Source organism: Podarcis raffonei, chromosome 9, assembly GCF_027172205.1.
Source record: "Podarcis raffonei isolate rPodRaf1 chromosome 9, rPodRaf1.pri, whole genome shotgun sequence".
In the NCBI taxonomy this organism is placed as follows: Eukaryota; Metazoa; Chordata; class Lepidosauria; order Squamata; family Lacertidae; genus Podarcis; species Podarcis raffonei.
Genome location: NC_070610.1, coordinates 13,458,422 through 13,476,607, shown reverse-complemented (window position 1 = coordinate 13,476,607; position 18,186 = coordinate 13,458,422). Strand labels below are relative to the sequence as shown.

The 18,186-nt window shown below is 45.4% G+C and overlaps 1 protein-coding gene across 1 annotated transcript in view; it reads left to right on the top strand.

Moving 5' to 3' along the window:
• C9H4orf19 (chromosome 9 C4orf19 homolog) overlaps positions 1-17,810 on the top strand; it is a 60,012-nt gene extending 42,202 nt beyond the window's left edge. Inside the window, exons 2-4 of the mRNA XM_053404073.1 lie at positions 8,512-8,569; positions 13,635-13,689; positions 14,797-17,810. Coding sequence (XP_053260048.1) covers positions 13,658-13,689; positions 14,797-15,712 — 948 coding nt within the window. The 5' untranslated portion in view covers positions 8,512-8,569; positions 13,635-13,657 and the 3' untranslated portion in view covers positions 15,713-17,810. The remainder of the gene's footprint in view (positions 1-8,511; positions 8,570-13,634; positions 13,690-14,796) is intronic.
• Positions 17,811-18,186: the final 376 nt, after the last annotated feature.

Below are 18,186 nucleotides of genomic sequence, written 5' to 3'. Positions count from 1 at the left end.
ACCTGGATAAGCGGAAAGCCAGGAACGGGCTATCTCCGCCACCCAAATGTCCCCCTGGACTCAGGCATGGGCACAACCCCCTCTCAGGGGTTGACCAAACCATTGAGTCCCTGGATTCCTTTAATGGAATACCCTTCACATAGGGATGGTGAGACCATTCTCCCATTCCTATCACCTGAACCAGAGCCTATCCACAACCTTACAAGATGTGACGATTTGCTACGCGGCAGGCGAAACCCAAATGGCAACAGCCAATAATCCAAGTGGGGAAAATTCCTGCCGTGCCCCTGTCCCAGCGACAAGCAGCACACGACGGCATAACAAGGTCAAGCACAAAGCCCTAAAAGTAGGGAGAGGTGGGCGGGTGTTCCGATGCACGCACCAAAAGAGGAAGCTCTGGGTCACGTACATGGGCATTAATAGGTCCCTTGAACTGTTTAGACTGCATCCCATTGGCCAGATTGCACCCAGCTTCGAGGGACCTACCAGTCGGGTGTTGTGGCTGTCCAAACGTACCTACCCACAACACAGGGTGTCGGTTGTCCAGGTCTCACTGCAATACGTGCCCGATTTACCATGCATTTATGATATTTTTAATTTGTAAACCGTGTTGTGACCATTTGGTAAATGTGGAAGTGTAATCTCTAAACACAGAAATAAAATGGGTGCTGGAGTCAAGAAGCAACAACCCTCCTCTTGAAAGTAAACTTCTAGATACCAGCATTGCAAGTTGAAACCTGCAGAACGCAACCTCATGCTTTATGCACACTGATCAAATTTTTAATAGGTGTCCCAACATCTTCACAAAATGTGACATAGAGAGCATGTTACCAAGGACAACTTCCAGAAAATAGAGACTCCCCAATAGTTAATAGGGACAGTGGGGGCCCTGTGGTCTAAATCATGGGTAGGCAAACTAAGGCCTGGGGGCCGGATCCGGCCCAATCGCCTTCTAAATCCGGCCCGTGGATGGTCTGGGAATCAGCGTGTTTTTACATGTATAGAATGTGTCCTTTAATTTTAAATGCATCTCTGGGTTATTTGTGGGGCCTGCCTGGTGTTTTTACATGAGTAGAGTGTGTGCTTTTATTTAAAATGCATCTCTGGGTTATTTGTGGGGCATAGGAATTCATTCATATATATTTTTCAAAATATAGTCCACCTCCCACACAAGGTCTGAGGGATAGTGGACCGGCCCCCTGCTGAAAAAGTTTGCTGACCCCTCCACTGAGCCTCTTGGGCTTGCCGGTCAGAAGGTTGGTGGTTCAAATCCGCCCGGCGGGGGGAGCTCCTGTTGCTCTGTCCCAGCTTCTGCCAACCCAACAGTTCGAAAGCACACCAGTGCAAGTAGATAAATAGGTACCACTGCGGTGGGAAGGGAAACAGCATTTCCATGTGCTCTGGTTTCCGTCACAGTGTCCCATTCCTCCAGAAGTGGTTTAGTCATGCTGGCCACATGACCTGGAAAGCTGTCTGTGGACAAACGCTGGCTCCCTCGGCCTACAAGCGAAATGAGTGCCACAACCCCATAGTCGCCTTTGACTGGACTTAACCATCCAGGGGTCCTTTTTTATTTATTTACCTTTATATTGTCAGGGGTGTTGATTCAGCCTGCCATGGGATAATATAATAATTAAGCCATCCAATAAGCTGCCCAGGCCAGGAGACCAATATTATGAGGGAGCATCAATTAATCTCACATGGTCCATGAGCTGTGCCCCAGAAACCCTTGGGGTTAAGCAGAGGTTGCTGAACCCTAATTCCCAGGGCAACTGTTTGCAACTGTTGGACTAGATCTGAATATGCCTGTCATTTCCTGTAACTCTGTAGTTGCTGGAAGAATCACCCTAAGTAGTCAACAGTACAAAATCCTCTCATTAGTTGATGAAGATGGTTGTTGTGTGCTTATGAGTCCAGGGAGTAGAATACGTGATTATATATATTTCCCACCACTGGAACCTCAGACTAATTATTTGTCTGAGTGGGAGAGAACAATAGCACCTGAAGGTCAATTCTCTCCTTCTGCTGGAAAAAAAAAATCCATTCCTGACACCCTTCTATTTCTAAACAAAATCAGATTAGAAATTGATCTTGTTTATATTAATTCTTTAGGGACGCGGGTGGCGCTGTGGGTTAAACCACAGAGCCTAGGACTTGCCGATCAGAAGGCTGGCGGTTTGAATTCCCACAACGGGGTGAACTCCTGTTGCTCGGTCCCTGCTCCTGCCAACCTAGCAGTTCGAAAGCACCTCAAAGTCCAAGTAGATAAATAGGTACCGCTCCGGCAGGAAGGTAAATGGTGTTTCCGTGCGCTGCTCTGGTTCGCCAGAAGCGGCTTAGTCATGCTGGCCACATGTCCTGGAAGCTGTACACCAGCTCCCTCGGCCAATAAAGCAAGATGAGCGCCGCAACCCCAGAGTCAGTCACGACTGGACCTAATGGTCAGGGGTCCCTTTAAAGGTAAAGGTACCCCTGCCCGTACGGGCCAGTCTTGACAGACTCTAGGGTTGTGCGCTCATCTCACTCTAGAGGCCGGGAGCCAGCGCTGTCCGCAGACACTTCCGGGTCACGTGGCCAGCGTGACAAAGCTGCTCCGGCGAACCGGCACCAGAGCAGCACACGGAAATGCCGTTTACCTTCCCGCTATAAAGCGGTACCTATTTATCTACTTGCACTTAAGGGTGCTTTCGAACCGCTAGGTGGGCAGGAGCTGGGACCGAAAGACGGGAGCTCACCCCGCCACGGGGATTCGAACCGCCGACCATGCGATCGGCAACTCCTAGGCGCTGAGGTTTTACCCACAGCGCCACCTTTACCTTTATATTAATTATTTATCCATGAGCTAAAAACTGACCCTGTTGCATGCTGAACATCATGCTGCATTTGCTTCTGTTCAGTAACCTCTAGGACAATCTGTATTTCTCTGTTACAGTTCCATGGTGCTTCAAAAATGCAAATAAAGACAGTGTTCTGTTGATAATACAAACAGCAGAGTCCAAATAGAATCTATCTCATTTGCCTATTTACAGCAGGATTAGAAAGCTGGAAAGAGCAGGGGTACCTCAGACTGGAGCCATTAGCAGGAAGGCTGTGTAGTGTAGCCAAGGAAACCTGGGTTCAAATCCTGCTCCATTATGAAGTTCACTGAGATCATCTCTCGGGATTTTCGTGGGATATATAGGGGTTTTATCCCCATTTACACTGGCCTAAGGAGGTTGGAGGAGAAATGGGATGCATATGTAATAAATAAAACAGTTGCTAGAACTGGAGGGTGAAGAATCAAGGCATATTTTATTCCTCTAAGACAGTGGGATGGAAAATTGGATGGTCCACACCATCCACCATTGCTGAAATAAGGAGAACCATGTCCTATTTCATACTGTCGAGCCTAGTATGGCCATAGCCACACACCATCTAATATCTGAGATACTATGGTTGCCTCTGTCGTACAAAGAGTTGGTGATAACATTCTGTTATGTACTGAAGTTCTCACCTTGGGCCAGCAGGGGGATACTGTAGATAGTTATGCAAGTGAAGGATCGAAAGTGACGTTCAGTGATTGGATAGTTTTAGAAAGTTGCTACAGTAACGTTGTACTGGAGCTGTATATAAGCAGGCTGACTGAGCCCTTCAGCTCAGTTCTGTCCTGGCCTGTGAATAAACAGGAGCTGTTTGAAGAATCGCTGTGTCGTCTGATATGTTCACCCACAACTTAACACATTCATATTTTTTATTTTTTAAGTCATGTTGCCAGTGGAACCATTCTTTGCAAAGAATAATTATTATTATTATTTCAGAACCTACAGTGAAATCCTAACCATGTCTACTCAGATGTAAATCCTATTGAATTCAGTGGGGCTTACTCCCAGGTTAAGTGGGGTTAGGAGTGCCGCTCTAGCCGTTTAAAGGAAAACACCAACATTAGTAAGCAACACTAGCTCCCAAAGTGGGGTGGGGAGACAGGCATAGGCAAACTCGGCCCTCCAGATGTTTTGGGACTACAATTCCCATCATCCCTGACCACTGGTCCTGTTAGCTAGGGATGATGGGAGTTGTAGTCCCAAAACATCTAGAGGGCCAAGTTTGCCTATGCCTGATATAGGGATATAAACATATAAGGAGTAGCAGAAGTAGCTTATTTTGGTTTCCTCTGTCACTTAAAGTTGCGGGGTGGTGTGTGTGTGTGTGTGTGTTGATGTTCCCATGTTCTTATTTTTTAAGTTACCCTCGTCATCCTTTCTCAAGTGTGTGTGTGTGTGTGTGTGTAATTTTTATTAAATTTTCTGTTTTACAATTTAAAATACTTATTTTACATTCTGAAGATATCAATGACTTCCCTTCTTCTCTTTCCATGGTTCATTTTACATATCATAAATCCCTGCATATTTTACAAAAATGATACCATTCAGTCTTCCATTACTGCATCCATCAAAACTTGTTTACACTGTTGAATTTATCTTAATACTGCCAGCGTTTTCTGCTGTACACAATTATTTCCCATATATTCAATAAACGTTTTCCAATCTTCTTTAAACGTATGTTCTTCTTGTTCTCTTATTCTATATGTTAAGTCTGCAAGTTGTGCATATTTGGTCAACTTACGTAAGTTGCCATTCTTCTTTAGTTGGGATCTTGCTCTTTTTCCATTTGTGGGCTAACAAAACGTGGGCCGCAGTAGTAGCATACATAAATAACCTTTTCTGACACCTGGGAATTTCAGTCTGAAGTGTTTAAAGCTGGGGTTGCAGCTGGAAAATGATAAGGCTTCCTCAAGCTGAATGTTGAACTGCCCTATATGGGAATCCTGTGCAAACCAAGCAGATTACGAAATCTATGTTCTTTCCTGCGCCTTCGAGAGATTCCTTCTGCTGCATATTTCTGCAATAGATGGAGCGTTCGCTACCCAGAGGGGGGAAAGTCACCAATCAGCTGCTAACACTCAGGTTGCAACATGGCAGCCCAATGCTCTGTTGCCCTGCCACTGGCTTCAGATGGCGTCAAACTAAGCTAGCAGAGGAAGAAGTTATTCGTATAGACAGGTTGTCCTGAACCCTTAACCAAGCTGTCATTCTCATGGACCCAAGTCATCTGACAGCCTGTTCTAGGACCTCCTGAATATTGCAAAGGCTTTTGAACGAGGAGAGGAAAGGCAGAAAAGGCTTTAAGACTGTACTCCAGTTACCTGGGAGTAAGCCCACCTGGACTGCTTAGTCGAACTACACAAGATTGCACCGCAAGCGTTCTGGACAGTATTGACCGTGTTAACCGTATTAACAGCATGAGGTGCGTGCAGAAAATACCATTTTTTATTTCAGGATCTGTGATTATTTGAGGCCAAGTAGTTATTGAAGCCATTGTCAGGCTTCTTGTTTAGGATGGCTGTTTGTGAGAAGCATCACTACATGTGTTGTCCCTATGTGCTTTGCTGAGGGGGGCACCTGTAAGTGGGCTGTCCGCATTGTAATGGGAAATGCAGTGTTGATAATAGCGCATGAGTGGAGTTGCTTGTTCTCACAGCCACCCTTTGGACATATATACTGCAATGTGGATATTTTTGCACTTTTACCCAAGCCACACCATTGCCCCAAACACCATGGTTAAAAACACACATATTAAAAACGCTGTGAAAAGGGCTTGCTGATCAGAAGGTCGGCCATTCGAATCCCCGCGATGGGGTGAGCTTCTGTTGCTCAGTCCCTGCTCCTGCCAACCTAGCAGTTTGCAAGCACGTCAAAGTGCAAGTAGATAAATAGGTACCACTCTGGCGGGAAGATAAACGGCGTTTCGGTGCGTTGCTCTGGTTCACCAGAAGCGGCTTAGTTATGCTGGCCACATGACCCGGAAGCTGTACGCTGGCTCCCTCGGCCAATAAAGCGAGATGAGCACCGCAACCCCAGAGTCGGCCACGACTGGACCTAATGGTCAGGGGTCCCTTTACCTTTTACAGTCATACCTCAGAAGTCGAACAGAATCTGTTCCGGAAGTCCATTCGACTTCCGAAACATTTGAAAACCAAAGTGCAGCTTTTGACTGGCTGCAGGAAGCTCCTGCAGCCAATCGGAAGCCATGGAAGCCCCGTCAGACGTTTGGCTTCCAAAAGAACATACGAAAACCAGAACACTCACTTCCGGTTTTCAATCATTCGGGAGCCGGAACGTTTGACTCCCAAGGCGTTCAGGAGTCCAAGGTATTTATTTAGAAAAACACCACCCTTACTCTGATAAATGCCCATAAGGCCTGCAAATGCTCCCATTTTTATTTTGCAGTTCATGAGATAAGGCTCTCTGATGAACAAAACAGCGATGAAAAACAGGTTAGCTGAACAAAAAAGCAGCGCATGAGTCCATTAGCACTTGCAGTTCTGAGGTGAAACGATACGACAGCAGTATATTGGTGCTGTCAGCCCCTAGGAATGCTAGTCAAACAGGCTGTGCTGCTGGCACAGCTATGGTTCACCTCCAAACTGGCTCTGTGTTGCATGGTCCGGTCATGTATTTTTGGAGCTTTGATGCAATGTTGATGACCACCCTTGGTCTACATAGACCACATGCCTGAGCTTCCAGCAATCACAGTGACTTTTGAGTAGACTACTGTTGTTTTTTCAAACTGCGTTTGAGGTGACCCTGGAGCCCGTAGGAGCTCATCGCTGAGAAGATTGGTCATGACAGAAAAAGCTTCCTCTCCAAAGACCAGTAGAAAAAAGACAGTCACGGAACTGCGAAATTCCACAAAACAAATGAAATACCATGGAAATCCCTGAAACGAGAAGTAATCGACTAGAAATATTATCTTATGAAAATAAACTAAATAATAAAAATCAAAGAGTTTAAGGGGAAAATAAGATGGAACAAAGCCTTAACGGGATGCCAGCTACAAACCTCGTATTCAGTTTCCTCAGAAGGAAATAGAAAAATCATAAACCTTAAACAACCAAAATTCACAAGAAGGGGGTAGAACTCCCAAAAATTCTGAAGTATTTATAATCCTTGGTCGACCTAGGTCAAGCAAAGCACAGCAATAAAGGATTGAGGACTCAAAGGTACAATTTCTAATATGAATTTACAACCATCTCGTCCTCTGTCGTCCCCTTCTCCTTGTGCCCTCAATCTTTCCCAACATCAGGGTCTTTTCCAGGGAGTCTTCTCTTCTCATGAGGTGGCCAAAGTATTGGAGCCTCAGCTTCAGGATCTGTCCTTCCAGTGAGCACTCAGGGCTGATTTCCTTAAGAATGGAGAGGTTTGATCTTCTTGCAGTCCATGGGACTCTCAAGAGTCTCCTCCAGCACCATAATTCAAAAGCATCAATTCTTTGGCGATCAGCCTTCTTTATGGTCCAGCTCTCACTTCCATACATCACTACTGGGAAAACCATAGCTTTAACTATACGGACCTTTGTTGGCAAGGTGATGTCTCTGCTTTTTAAGATGCTGTCTAGGTTTGTCATTGCTTTTCTCCCAAGAAGCAGGCGTCTTTTAATTTCGTGACTGCTGTCACCATCTGCAGTGATCATGGAGCCAAAGAAAGTAAAATATCTCACTGCCTCCATTTCTTCCCCTTTATTTGCCAGGAGGTGATGGGACCAGTGGCCATGACCTTAGTTTTTTTGATGTTGAGCTTCAGACCATATTTTGCACTCTCCTCTATCACCCTCATTAAAAGGTTTTTTAATTTCTGCTCACTTTCTGCCATCAAGGTTGTGTCATCTGCATATCTGATATTTCTTCCAGCAATCTTAATTCCGGCTTCCCAGCCTTTCGCATGATGAATTCTGCATTTCTCATGATGAATTGGTTTTTTGCCTACTGTGTAGCAAATCGTCACAACTTTGTAAGGTTGGCAGTTAGGCATTGGTTCATTCTTTGGTGGAGGGGATTATGGATTGGCTGTGCCTGCCCCTCATTTTTGTTGTTGCTGCTGCTAGGGAATTCCGTTAAAGGAATCCGGGGGCTCGATTTGCTCTGTCCAACCCCCTCTCAGGGGTAGGGCCAGGCCAGAGTTCCTGGGACCGTCTGGGGTGAACTAAGAGGCGGAAATCTGCCTCTGTGCTCCCCCAGTATGTTTTCCCTTACTGACCTCTGGAGGTTCCAGTTGTCAGTCCTGTTCTTGCCGGTGCTGGTTCAGGTAGTCCGAAGCAATGTCTAAGCAACCACTCACATGCTGTAAACAATAAAGTTGTGGACAAATTAATGCCAAAAATCTTAAACAAATATTCTGTTTCCTGTGTGATTTATTTCAGAGGGGATTTGGGGTACTTCACACGCAACGTCTTGTCTAGCGCAGCAGGACTCAGGAACTAGGCGATGCTGAAAAGTTGATCTGCACCTGCCAGGTGTAGCACAGGGGAATCTAAAAATCTTGGAATATGCGGGCAGACTTCAATAGACATAGAATAACTTCGTTTTTGTGACTTGCTACTGTGCCCTGGCACGTAGTTTGGGTTCTTGCATGAGGGTGACCGTATGCCTACAGCAGATGGGTATCTACTAATCAAATCACATCACTGTCATTTCAGATGCCTCTGCTCAGCCAGAAGTTAAAATCATGGTCCTTCAACTCTCACTGATTTATTGGTAAGTAGGATATTAAATTACATCTGCCGGTGGCCCCGCACAAAGTGTGTGTTTTGTTTACAATTCCAGCTGTCCCTCTTGTTTGATGCCTTGCTGAAATAATGTTTGTCTCCTCCTCTGAGGCACTAGTCTTAAGCTCTTCCCAAATTCCTGCTATTTTGGAGGCGGGGGGGGGGGAGAATTAAATCACATACCAGGAAATTGAAGTGGTGCAGCTACAGCTGTTTCTGGTGCTGTTGTGCAGCAAACCCACTTCCCCTAAAAATCAGGGCAATGTGACAGGAAAATGCAGAGGAAAGTGATGAATAGCAATTGTCCGATGTTAACGGTGACTAACCTCTATGCAAATTAATCAGATGAATGCTCAAAAAAAGAGCTGGCGTTGTCTAACCTTCCCGCAACGTTTTGTGCAAACAAATTGGGATGAATGCTCAATAAAGGGGTTGTCTTAAAAGTGAACTATGTCTGGTTGAAGGAGATCAACAGTAAAGACCAAACAGTAAAGGAACTGGCCTCTAAGACCCTCAGATTAGAGCGTTTTTAGGGCAGCCACTGTTTTCAGGGAGAAAAATTTGAGAAGTAACAGGAAAGGTCAAAACCTGGCACCTCTTCAAAGACCAAAGCTAGCTAACTAAAGAGAAAATGTATGAAGATTTCCCCAGAAAGCAGTTCTGTGGATCAAAAACCACTTCTCAACCTACCTAGTTGCAGAGAAAAGTAGACTCCAGGGCTGTGAAAACTCTCTACCTTTCACATTCTTTCCCTCAAAAAAACCCCGGGTGCCACGGTTTACCTCTCACCGAGTTAAAATTCTCAGTGACAGTGCCCAGAATTCTTTGAGGGCAAGAATGTGCCTCCAAGGCATAGCCTAAGTGTAAAATAATAGTGATAGCTTCTTCCCTGAGCAGAGGAAATAGCTATTAAGTCTGTGGTGTAAATATGTCCATAGATTTTCAGGCTCCATGGTAGACACTGTAGCCCCACTGGCTAGAGACAGGCCACCTCTCCAGATGAGTGGAATGAGGAATAAAGCAAATATATGTTTGTGAACAACACAGAGCTTATCTGGGATTTTTTTGGTCAGCCAAAGGTTCGAAGCAGTAGGCCAAAGGTGGTCCAGGGATGGCCATGTCACCTAGACACATCTTTGATGCAAAGACGATCCAGCCTTTGTTAGCTTTTCGGTGGGAATAAAAGTGGGTCAACCAGCCGCTCTGTGAAAGATTAACTTATATGCAAACATGGTGTTGGTTACTCAGAAGTCCGAGTATTCAAGGAAAAGGCTTACAAAAATATAAAAAAGAAAAATGCAGCTCCTTTAAAAAATCCAAAAAAATAAACCCTTAGTTCTGAACACCTGACAGAATTATATGTTTTCAAAATGTTCTCAGGGAAATTTGAAGAGCTTTCCAAGTTTGGAGGGTTATTTCATTTCCGACAAAAAGCCACAAAGTGCTAAGAAGCGGTTTGTGCCGGTATTTCAGATTTGAATTCTGCTTTTTGTACCAACCTGGGTTAAAATTTGAACCAGTCCCTATACCTGCGTTTGCCATGCTCCCTCTCTGATTTCTATCTTAAAACCACAGGTTGTGTTGTGCGGATAAACAGGCCTTCGCCACATAAAGCAAAGAGCAGCTTTTTAATGAGAGTGGGCGAACATTCCTAATGTTTGCTGCAGTGATGTAATTAGCATGCATGTAATTACAGAAGTCTGAATGTGCATCTCTCTACTCCCACCTCACTTTTCAGGAAGGACTTCTATTTAATTTGAACTCCGGCTTCAGGGCTTGTTTGCAAGGTGGCGCTGGTTAATATTTAACCAAGGAAATACTCTCCATTTTCAGTTTTCTCCCACTGCACAACAAGGAAACACCTTTGCTTTTCATCTCCTACTTGACCCTTGCAATATTCCGGGAATCAGCGTGTTTTTACATGAGTAGAATGTGTCCTTTTATTTAAAATGCATCTCTTGGTTATTTGTGGGGCATAGGAATTTGTTCTTTTTTTCCTTCCAAAATATAGTCCGGCCCCCTACAAGGTCTGAGGGACAGTAGATCGGCCCCCTGATGAAAACGTTTGCTGACCCCACGACCAGCCTGTCAAGGGATTTCCTGATTGTGCTCACATATTGTTGCTTCCCTAGATTTTTATCTCAGAAATCTTTGAAACCCACTGTGGGGCTATGTTATCCTATTTCCCACCTTCAATCAACACCCTTCTTTTATATATATATATATTTATTATTTTCTTGCATTTCTATTCCGCCTTTCCTCCATCATGGAACCCAAAGGGCATCCATGTAGTTTTAGAAGACATCTGAAGGCAGCCCTGTTTAGGGAAGCTTTTAATGTTTGGTAAAGGTAAAGGGACCCCTGACCATTAGGTCCAGTCGTGACCGACTCTGGGGTTGCGGCGCTCATCTTGCTTTATTGGCCGAGGGAGCTGGCGTACAGCTTCCGGGTCATGTGGCCAGCATGACTAAGCCGCTTCTGGCGAACCAGAGCAGCGCACGGAAACACCATTTACCTTCCTGCCGGAGCGGTACCTATTTATCTACTTGGACTTTGAGGTGCTTTCGAACTGCTAGGTTGGCAGGAGCAGGGACCGAGCAACGGGAGCTCACCCCGTCGCAGGGATTCGAACCGCCAACCTTCTAATCAGCAAGTCCTAGGTTCTGTGGTTTAACCACAGCGCCACCTGCGTCCCTTTAATGTTTAATAGGTTATTGTATTTTAATATTCTGTTGGAAGCCGCCCAGAGTGACTGGGGAAACCCAGCCAGATGGGCGGGGTATAAATAATAAATTATTATTATTAATTATTATAGTTTCCAGAAGGTCTCCCATCCAAACACTGAGCAGACCCTCACACTGCTTAGCTTCAGCAATGTGGTGGCCTCGTGCCTTTTGACCAACTATAAGCGCAACATACACATGCAAACTACAGTTTCGAGCCTTTTTTAAAGCTGTGGCCCTAGCTGTCTTGCCAAAGGCAAGGTGGTTCTTTTAAAATGAGATTCAGAAGCAAAACAAAATACACAAGTGAGTGAGAAGATTAAAGATGTTATTCTAAAACAGCAAGCGATGTACAGTGGTACCTCGGGTTAAGAACTTAATTCGTTCTGGAGGTCCGTTCTTAACATGAAACTGTTCTTAACCTGAAGCACCACTTTAGCTAATGGGGCCTCCTGCTGCTGCCGCGTCACTGGAGCATGATTTCTGTTCTCATCCTGAAGCAAAGTTCTTTACCCGAGGTACTATTTCTGGGTTAGCGGGGTCTGTAACCTGAAGCGTCTGTAACCTGAAGCGTATGTAACCTGAGGTACCACTGTATACATACAGTCCTCAAGAAGCGGCGAAGTGACTCCCCCAGGTAGCCTGTTTGCACGGCCCTGCGGCCAATCAGTCTTTGCAAAAGCTTCCAATAAATTCTGCCCAAACCGTCTGGTTTTATAGATATGCCTCACTTTCTCAAAACAACGTCCAACATCAAAGGAGGTACCCAACTGATTAAGGCAGCTGTGTGTGGGACTTCCCTTCCAGCTGTTCTCAGGACGTTAAAGACTGTTTTCACACCATCAAAAAACTTAACAAGAGGGAGGGAGGGGGAAGGAACAGAGGGAGGAAGGGCTCCCTGTCAGATCACTAGCTCCTCAGTACATTTTCTCTCTTCCGGATGCATTTCCCATAACCTAGCCAATTTAACCATCGTGCTTTGTCATTGGGACAAGTTGAAATGAGTGGGACTTTGCTTGAATGCTGTTGATGGAACTGGCACCGTCCTATTGATTTCAGCTGGACTTAAATTCAGCTCATGGGTCCAGTGCAACTGCCAGCATGGAAATCATTCCCCAAATATGTCCATATTCAACTGCCACTGCAAGGAGTGGGGCAGATATGTTATGTAAAAAGAGCAGTAGCTCCCTGTTTGTGGAATGTTCTCCCCAGGGAGGTTTGCCTGGCACGTTTATTGTGCACTTTTAGGTGCCAGGCAAAAATGTTCCTCTTCAACCAGGCCTTTGGTTGATCAACATCTGGTACGTGGGTGGCGCTGTGGTCTAAACCACAGAGCCTAGGGCTTGCTGATCAGAAGGTCAGCGGTTCAAATCCCCGCGATGGGGTGAGCTCCCGTTGCTTGGTCCCCGCTCCTGCCAACCTAGCAGTTCGAAAGCACGTCAAGGTGCAAGTAGATAAATAGGTACCACTCCGGTGGGAAGGTAAACGGTGTTTCCGTGTGCTGCTCTGGTTCGCCAGAAGCGGCTTAGTCATGCTGGCCACATGACCCGGAAGCTGTACGCCGGCTCCCTCAGCCAGTAAAGCGGGATGAGCGCCATAACCCCAGAGTCGTCCATGACTGGACTTAACAGTCAGGGGTCCCTTTACCCTTTTAAATGTGATGTGGGAGTCAGTGGGGAGAGGGGGATATTGGCTTGTTTTTGTTCTTGTTTTTAGTCTGTATTTTGTTTTGTTTTTAACTTGTATTTTTATGTTGTGAGCCGCCCTGAGATCTATGGATAGAGGGCATTATGCAGACTTAATAATAATAATAATAATAATAATTTATTATTTATACCCCGCCCATCTGGCTGGGCCTCCCCAGCCACTCTGGGCGGCTTCCATAAAAACCAAAAATACAGTAAAATATCACACGTTAAAAACTTCCCTGAACAGGGCTGCCTTAAGATGTCTTCTGAATGTCAGGTAGTTGTTTATCTCTTTGACATCAGCTGGAAGGGCGTTCCACAGGGCGGGCGCCACTACCGAGAAGGCCCTCTGCCTGGTTCCCTGTAGCTTTGCTTCTCGCAATGAGGGAACCGCCAGAAGGCCCTCGGCGCTGGACCTCAGCGTCCGGGCAGAATGATGGGGGTGGAGACGCTCCTTCAGGTATACTGGACCGAGGCCAGTATAAATAATAATAAATTAATATTACTATTTTATAATCTATAATCCAACAATCCCATTCAAAAATAAGGAGTCAGCTATTGCTGCTTCTTTTTGCAACATTTCACATCCTGCATGAAATACCTGATTTCTCATGTCTACTCTGCCTGTTTTCTGTCTTTTCAGATAATTAACAAAGAAGAATCCAGATGGGGTGCAGGTGCTGTAAAATGATACAAAGGTACAGACAGACTGAGGCTGGATCTATACAGATATAAAAAATGCTATGGGGAGAAAAGATTGTGGGGGGGGGGGGAGCTCCCAAGGCAATACTGTATGCCAGGCATCCCCAAACTCAGCCCTCCAGCTGTTTGGGGACTACAACTCCCATCATCCCTAGCTAACAGGACCAGTGGTCAGGGATGATGGGAATTGTAGTCCCAAAATATCTGGAGGGCTGAGTTTGGGATGCTTGCTGTATTTCATTGACTTTGGATTCCTCTCTACAGTGCCATCTAGTGTCACATTTTTATAATGCATTTTTAATGTTATAAATTGACCTTTGTAGCTGAGTCCTGAGTGTCATTTGGGGTAGGGCGAAAATGATAATAGTTATATGTTCTATGTTTAGTTATATAGTTCTATGATTCTATGATTATATATCTGTAAGGATATCTCTGAAGCTGCACCAATGTTGCTGCACTCCGGATCCCATCAGCCCCAGCCAGCATGGCCAATGGTGAGAGGTGAATAGAGATGTGGAACAGCAGCATCTAGAGGGCCTGGGATTCCTAGCATTATTTTAAGCTACCGTATTTTTTGCTCTATAAGACGCACCAGACCACAAGACACACCTAGTTTTTGGAGGAGGAAAACAAGAAAAAATATATTCTGAATCTCAGAAGCCAGAACAGCAAGAGGGATCGCTGCGCAGTGAAAGCAGCAATCCCTCTTGCTGTTCTGGCTTCTGGGATAGCTGCGCAGCCTGCATTTGCTCCATAAGATGCACACACATTTCCCCTTACTTTTTAGGAGGGAAAAAGTGAGTCTTATAGAGCAAAAAATACGGTTTATATCTGTAAGGATATCTCTGAAGCTGCACCAATGTTGCTGCACTCCGGATCCCATCAGCCCCAGCCAGCATGACCAATGGTGAGAGGTGAATAGAGATGTGGAACAGCAGCATCTAGAGGGCCTCGGATTCCCTACCATTATTTTAAGCTACGGTAAAAATTGGTGGCATTTCTGAAACTTTCAACAAAGACTGCATGTTTGGAGCACGAAACTGACCCTTTTTTTATTTATCACGAAAAGAAAATGCTAACTGCTGCTCTTAACCTTTTTCTAGTTACATCTTTGAACCCCAAGACGTGCCAACATCCGGGTACATCAATGAAATAAACAACTTCAAGTCCGACGAGCAAGACGGAGGCAAATTCAAATGCAAGCAGAACAATGACATCCAAGTACACAAAAACGAGCTGCAGACCGGGGAATTACAAACAGCAGCAAACAGGCACAAATTAAACAACAATAAAGAGGCCGTTCTGAACCACAGAGGCGGCGCTCTTCGTGATGAAGGACTTGGGAATCTTGCCGAAAAGTGCCATTTCAATGTGAATGGGATCCATTCCCATTCTGGTGCGAACCTTCATCCCAATCCCAGCACAAACCGAAACAGAGAGATCAGCACGCACACCTGCTCTGCTCAGCGAGCCGGTTTTTCAGTCCAAGGGTTGCCTCAGCCAAGCACACGCAATAACCATGAGATTCTGGAAACTGAAGTTCTCGCAAAGGCATCTTCAGAAAAAAGAAGTGCCCTATATGAGGAATCTCAGAGAGCTCCAGGAAATGACACGCACCTGCCAGGACCCACTGATCCCCCCAATGGCGGCTACGCTGGAAAACAGAGAGCTGCGGGAAATGAGAGTCCATCAAATAACCACATACATACAGGCCAAAACACAGAACACACCATGTTAAGCAGTCAGCAGAACCTGCCATTAGGTGAGTCTAAAAGCTGGGATTCAACAGACAAAGCCTGTAGAACAGGCCAGCCAAAGGTGTGTTTCAAGGACAATGTAACCGATAGCATCCCGTCTCCAAGGACCAAGTCAGATGCGGTGCGAGAAGCTAGATTTGATTGCCATAATGACATTAATGGAGAACTGGAGGAGGAGGTTGATGCCGAAGTAGCAGAGGCTCTCGCAGCCCTGGAGGCTGCTACGGCAGGAGAAGATTTTGAGGAGGAAGAGGACTATTAGGTGACAACCAAGACGCCAGTAATAAGCCTCGCTTCTGGGGCTGCATGAAATGCTGTGTTTCCAAGGCCTGCCACTGCAGGTGTAAGCCTTTGCCCAGGACTCCCACAAATAGCAGAGCGGGATATATCACTAGGCCAGGTGAGCTAACAAGAGCAGCCAGTGTTGTGCCCGGTGCATTGCACCTAAGCTGATATATCACAATTAACATCAGCCGGTCTAATGCTTACATACCAGCCCACCTGCACCATGAGGTACCTGCTACTGCCAGCCAAAGCAGTCTCTCTTGTTTGCCAACATGACCACTCTGGCTGCTATGAATGCAGCCAAGAATAGTTACCAAATATGTCCCACTCTAGGGAGAATATTGCCCTCTGGGTCAAGTTTGCTTCCAACTGGAGAAAAAGGAGGAAATATTTGGTTAAGGAAAGCCCCAAGCTTCCCTGTAGTCCAGTCACCGGGGAGTAATATTGATCTCTCAAAGAAGCCAGTATGTTGAAGGTTTGTCTTTTTCTTGATCTACCAGGGCTTACACGCTAGGCTGTGCAAAATGTCTCAAAGCAAACCTGGAAAGTGGCACTTTTAAACAGAGCTCACCCAAAACTGCTGCTCTTTGTGAGATTTTTCAGCAGTGCCAAACGTGCCTCGCCTTTTTGACATTCTTCTCGTGCTCCAGGTGAAAATGTTTGTTTGCTTGTTTACGAGGACCTGAGTGACATCACCAGACAGACAAACCTAATTGAATGCGCTGGTTTATGGTGTCATCACACTCGCTGTTCAGTCACTAATGATTAACTCACGAAAGCTGGAAGCAGCCGCAACCAGGGTGCTCAAAAGCATCAGGTATATAAATGGATATTTGCACAGTCTAAGGCTGCCTTCACATGATAGTTTATTCCACTGCCCTGACCTTTCCCTAACTGTTAATTTACACATTATATTTGAGCTTTCGTGTGATGTAAAAGCCTCTTCTGGAGAACCAACACAATATGGTACATGTTTAGTGCCCATTTCTGTGTTACTTGATTCCAGAAAAAAATATGTTTGAGGCCCCTTAACCTGGAAAATTGCAAGAGTAAAGTGACAAAACTTGGGCTGGTATACAGCTTTTTCCAGCTGTTGTCAAAGAGGCATCATGGGGGAACAAAAGCACACATGTGGAAAGGCTGAGGGGAGTAGTGGCATTGTTCAAAAATATTCGTTGTTGTGCCACAGTATGTTCACTGGTGTGAATGAAATTTAGCGTGACAGTCGAAGAGCCACAGTTCCATAACATAACAGGTACTGCAGTGTGAAAGGAACATTCGAAAATAGGACACAAGTGCTAGCATTATAATCAGGAAAACTAATACAATATTCCCCACATCCGAATGCACGCAGAGCTTGCTTTGGGGAAACTTCTGCCACAGTGAAATAGTAGATGCTTCGCTGATTGCCGCACAAAAATCAGGGCTGGAGACATTTAGCTCTAGTGCCATGTATTTCCCCCTTATAAAAGTACTTAAAAAAAAAAATCTTGATTAAACATTTATCTTGAACCACTGCCTACACGTTCCCAGTTGGTATCAAAGTATCAATCCAAGCTAATTATGTGCTACAAAAGTTCCACCCAATTGCATCCGCCTTTCTGCTGATTTCTAATGGCGCTTCCCATGCTGTTGGGAATGTGTCTTCGTGCAGCAGCAAGTGCCACTGAGCCACTGAGTTTCCTTAGGGATAATGATGACAAGTGTTAATTCTCAGCAATGCCAGAAACGAGCATTCCAGCAAGCTCACGAGATCCGCCCTGTGGAATGAAACAGCACGAGACCGAGGTATTTTCATGTGGCGGTCGGAAGTGCGATTAAGTGCAAATTAACACGAAACTCAAAATGTCAGATGGTTGTGAGCACAGGGCAGGTTTGCACATGCATTTTGATTTCCGGTGTCCTTATCGCTCAGTGCGCTCACGGTGGAATGCCTCAAAGGACTCCGTCCGAGAGCATCATTTGGGACAATTTGAAAGCTCTGCCTCCGGTGTGTGTTTGAACATTCACACATGCAACTGTACTGATAGCAGCAAGCTGCAGAATCACGGTGCCTGTTGACCACAGGTGCAGCTAAGCACCGTATTTTTCGCTCTATAAGACGCACCAGACCACAAGACGCACCTAGTTTTTGGAGGAGGAAAACAAGAAAAAAAAATATTCTGAATCTCAGAAGCCAGAACAGCAAGAGGGATCGCTGCGCAGTGAAAGCAGCAATTCCTCTTGCTGTTCTGGCTTCTGGGATAGCTGCGCAGCCTGCATTCGCCCCATAAGACGCACACACATTTCCCCTTACTTTTTAGGAGGGGAGAAGTGAGTCTTATAGAGCAAAAAATACAGTACTTAAAAGTCTTGGGATGGAGCTGTATGACACAGCTCCTCAAAGAATTTGTATATGCTAATTTATATGTATAGATGACTGGGGGATTAAATGGCAGGTGACTGGAATCT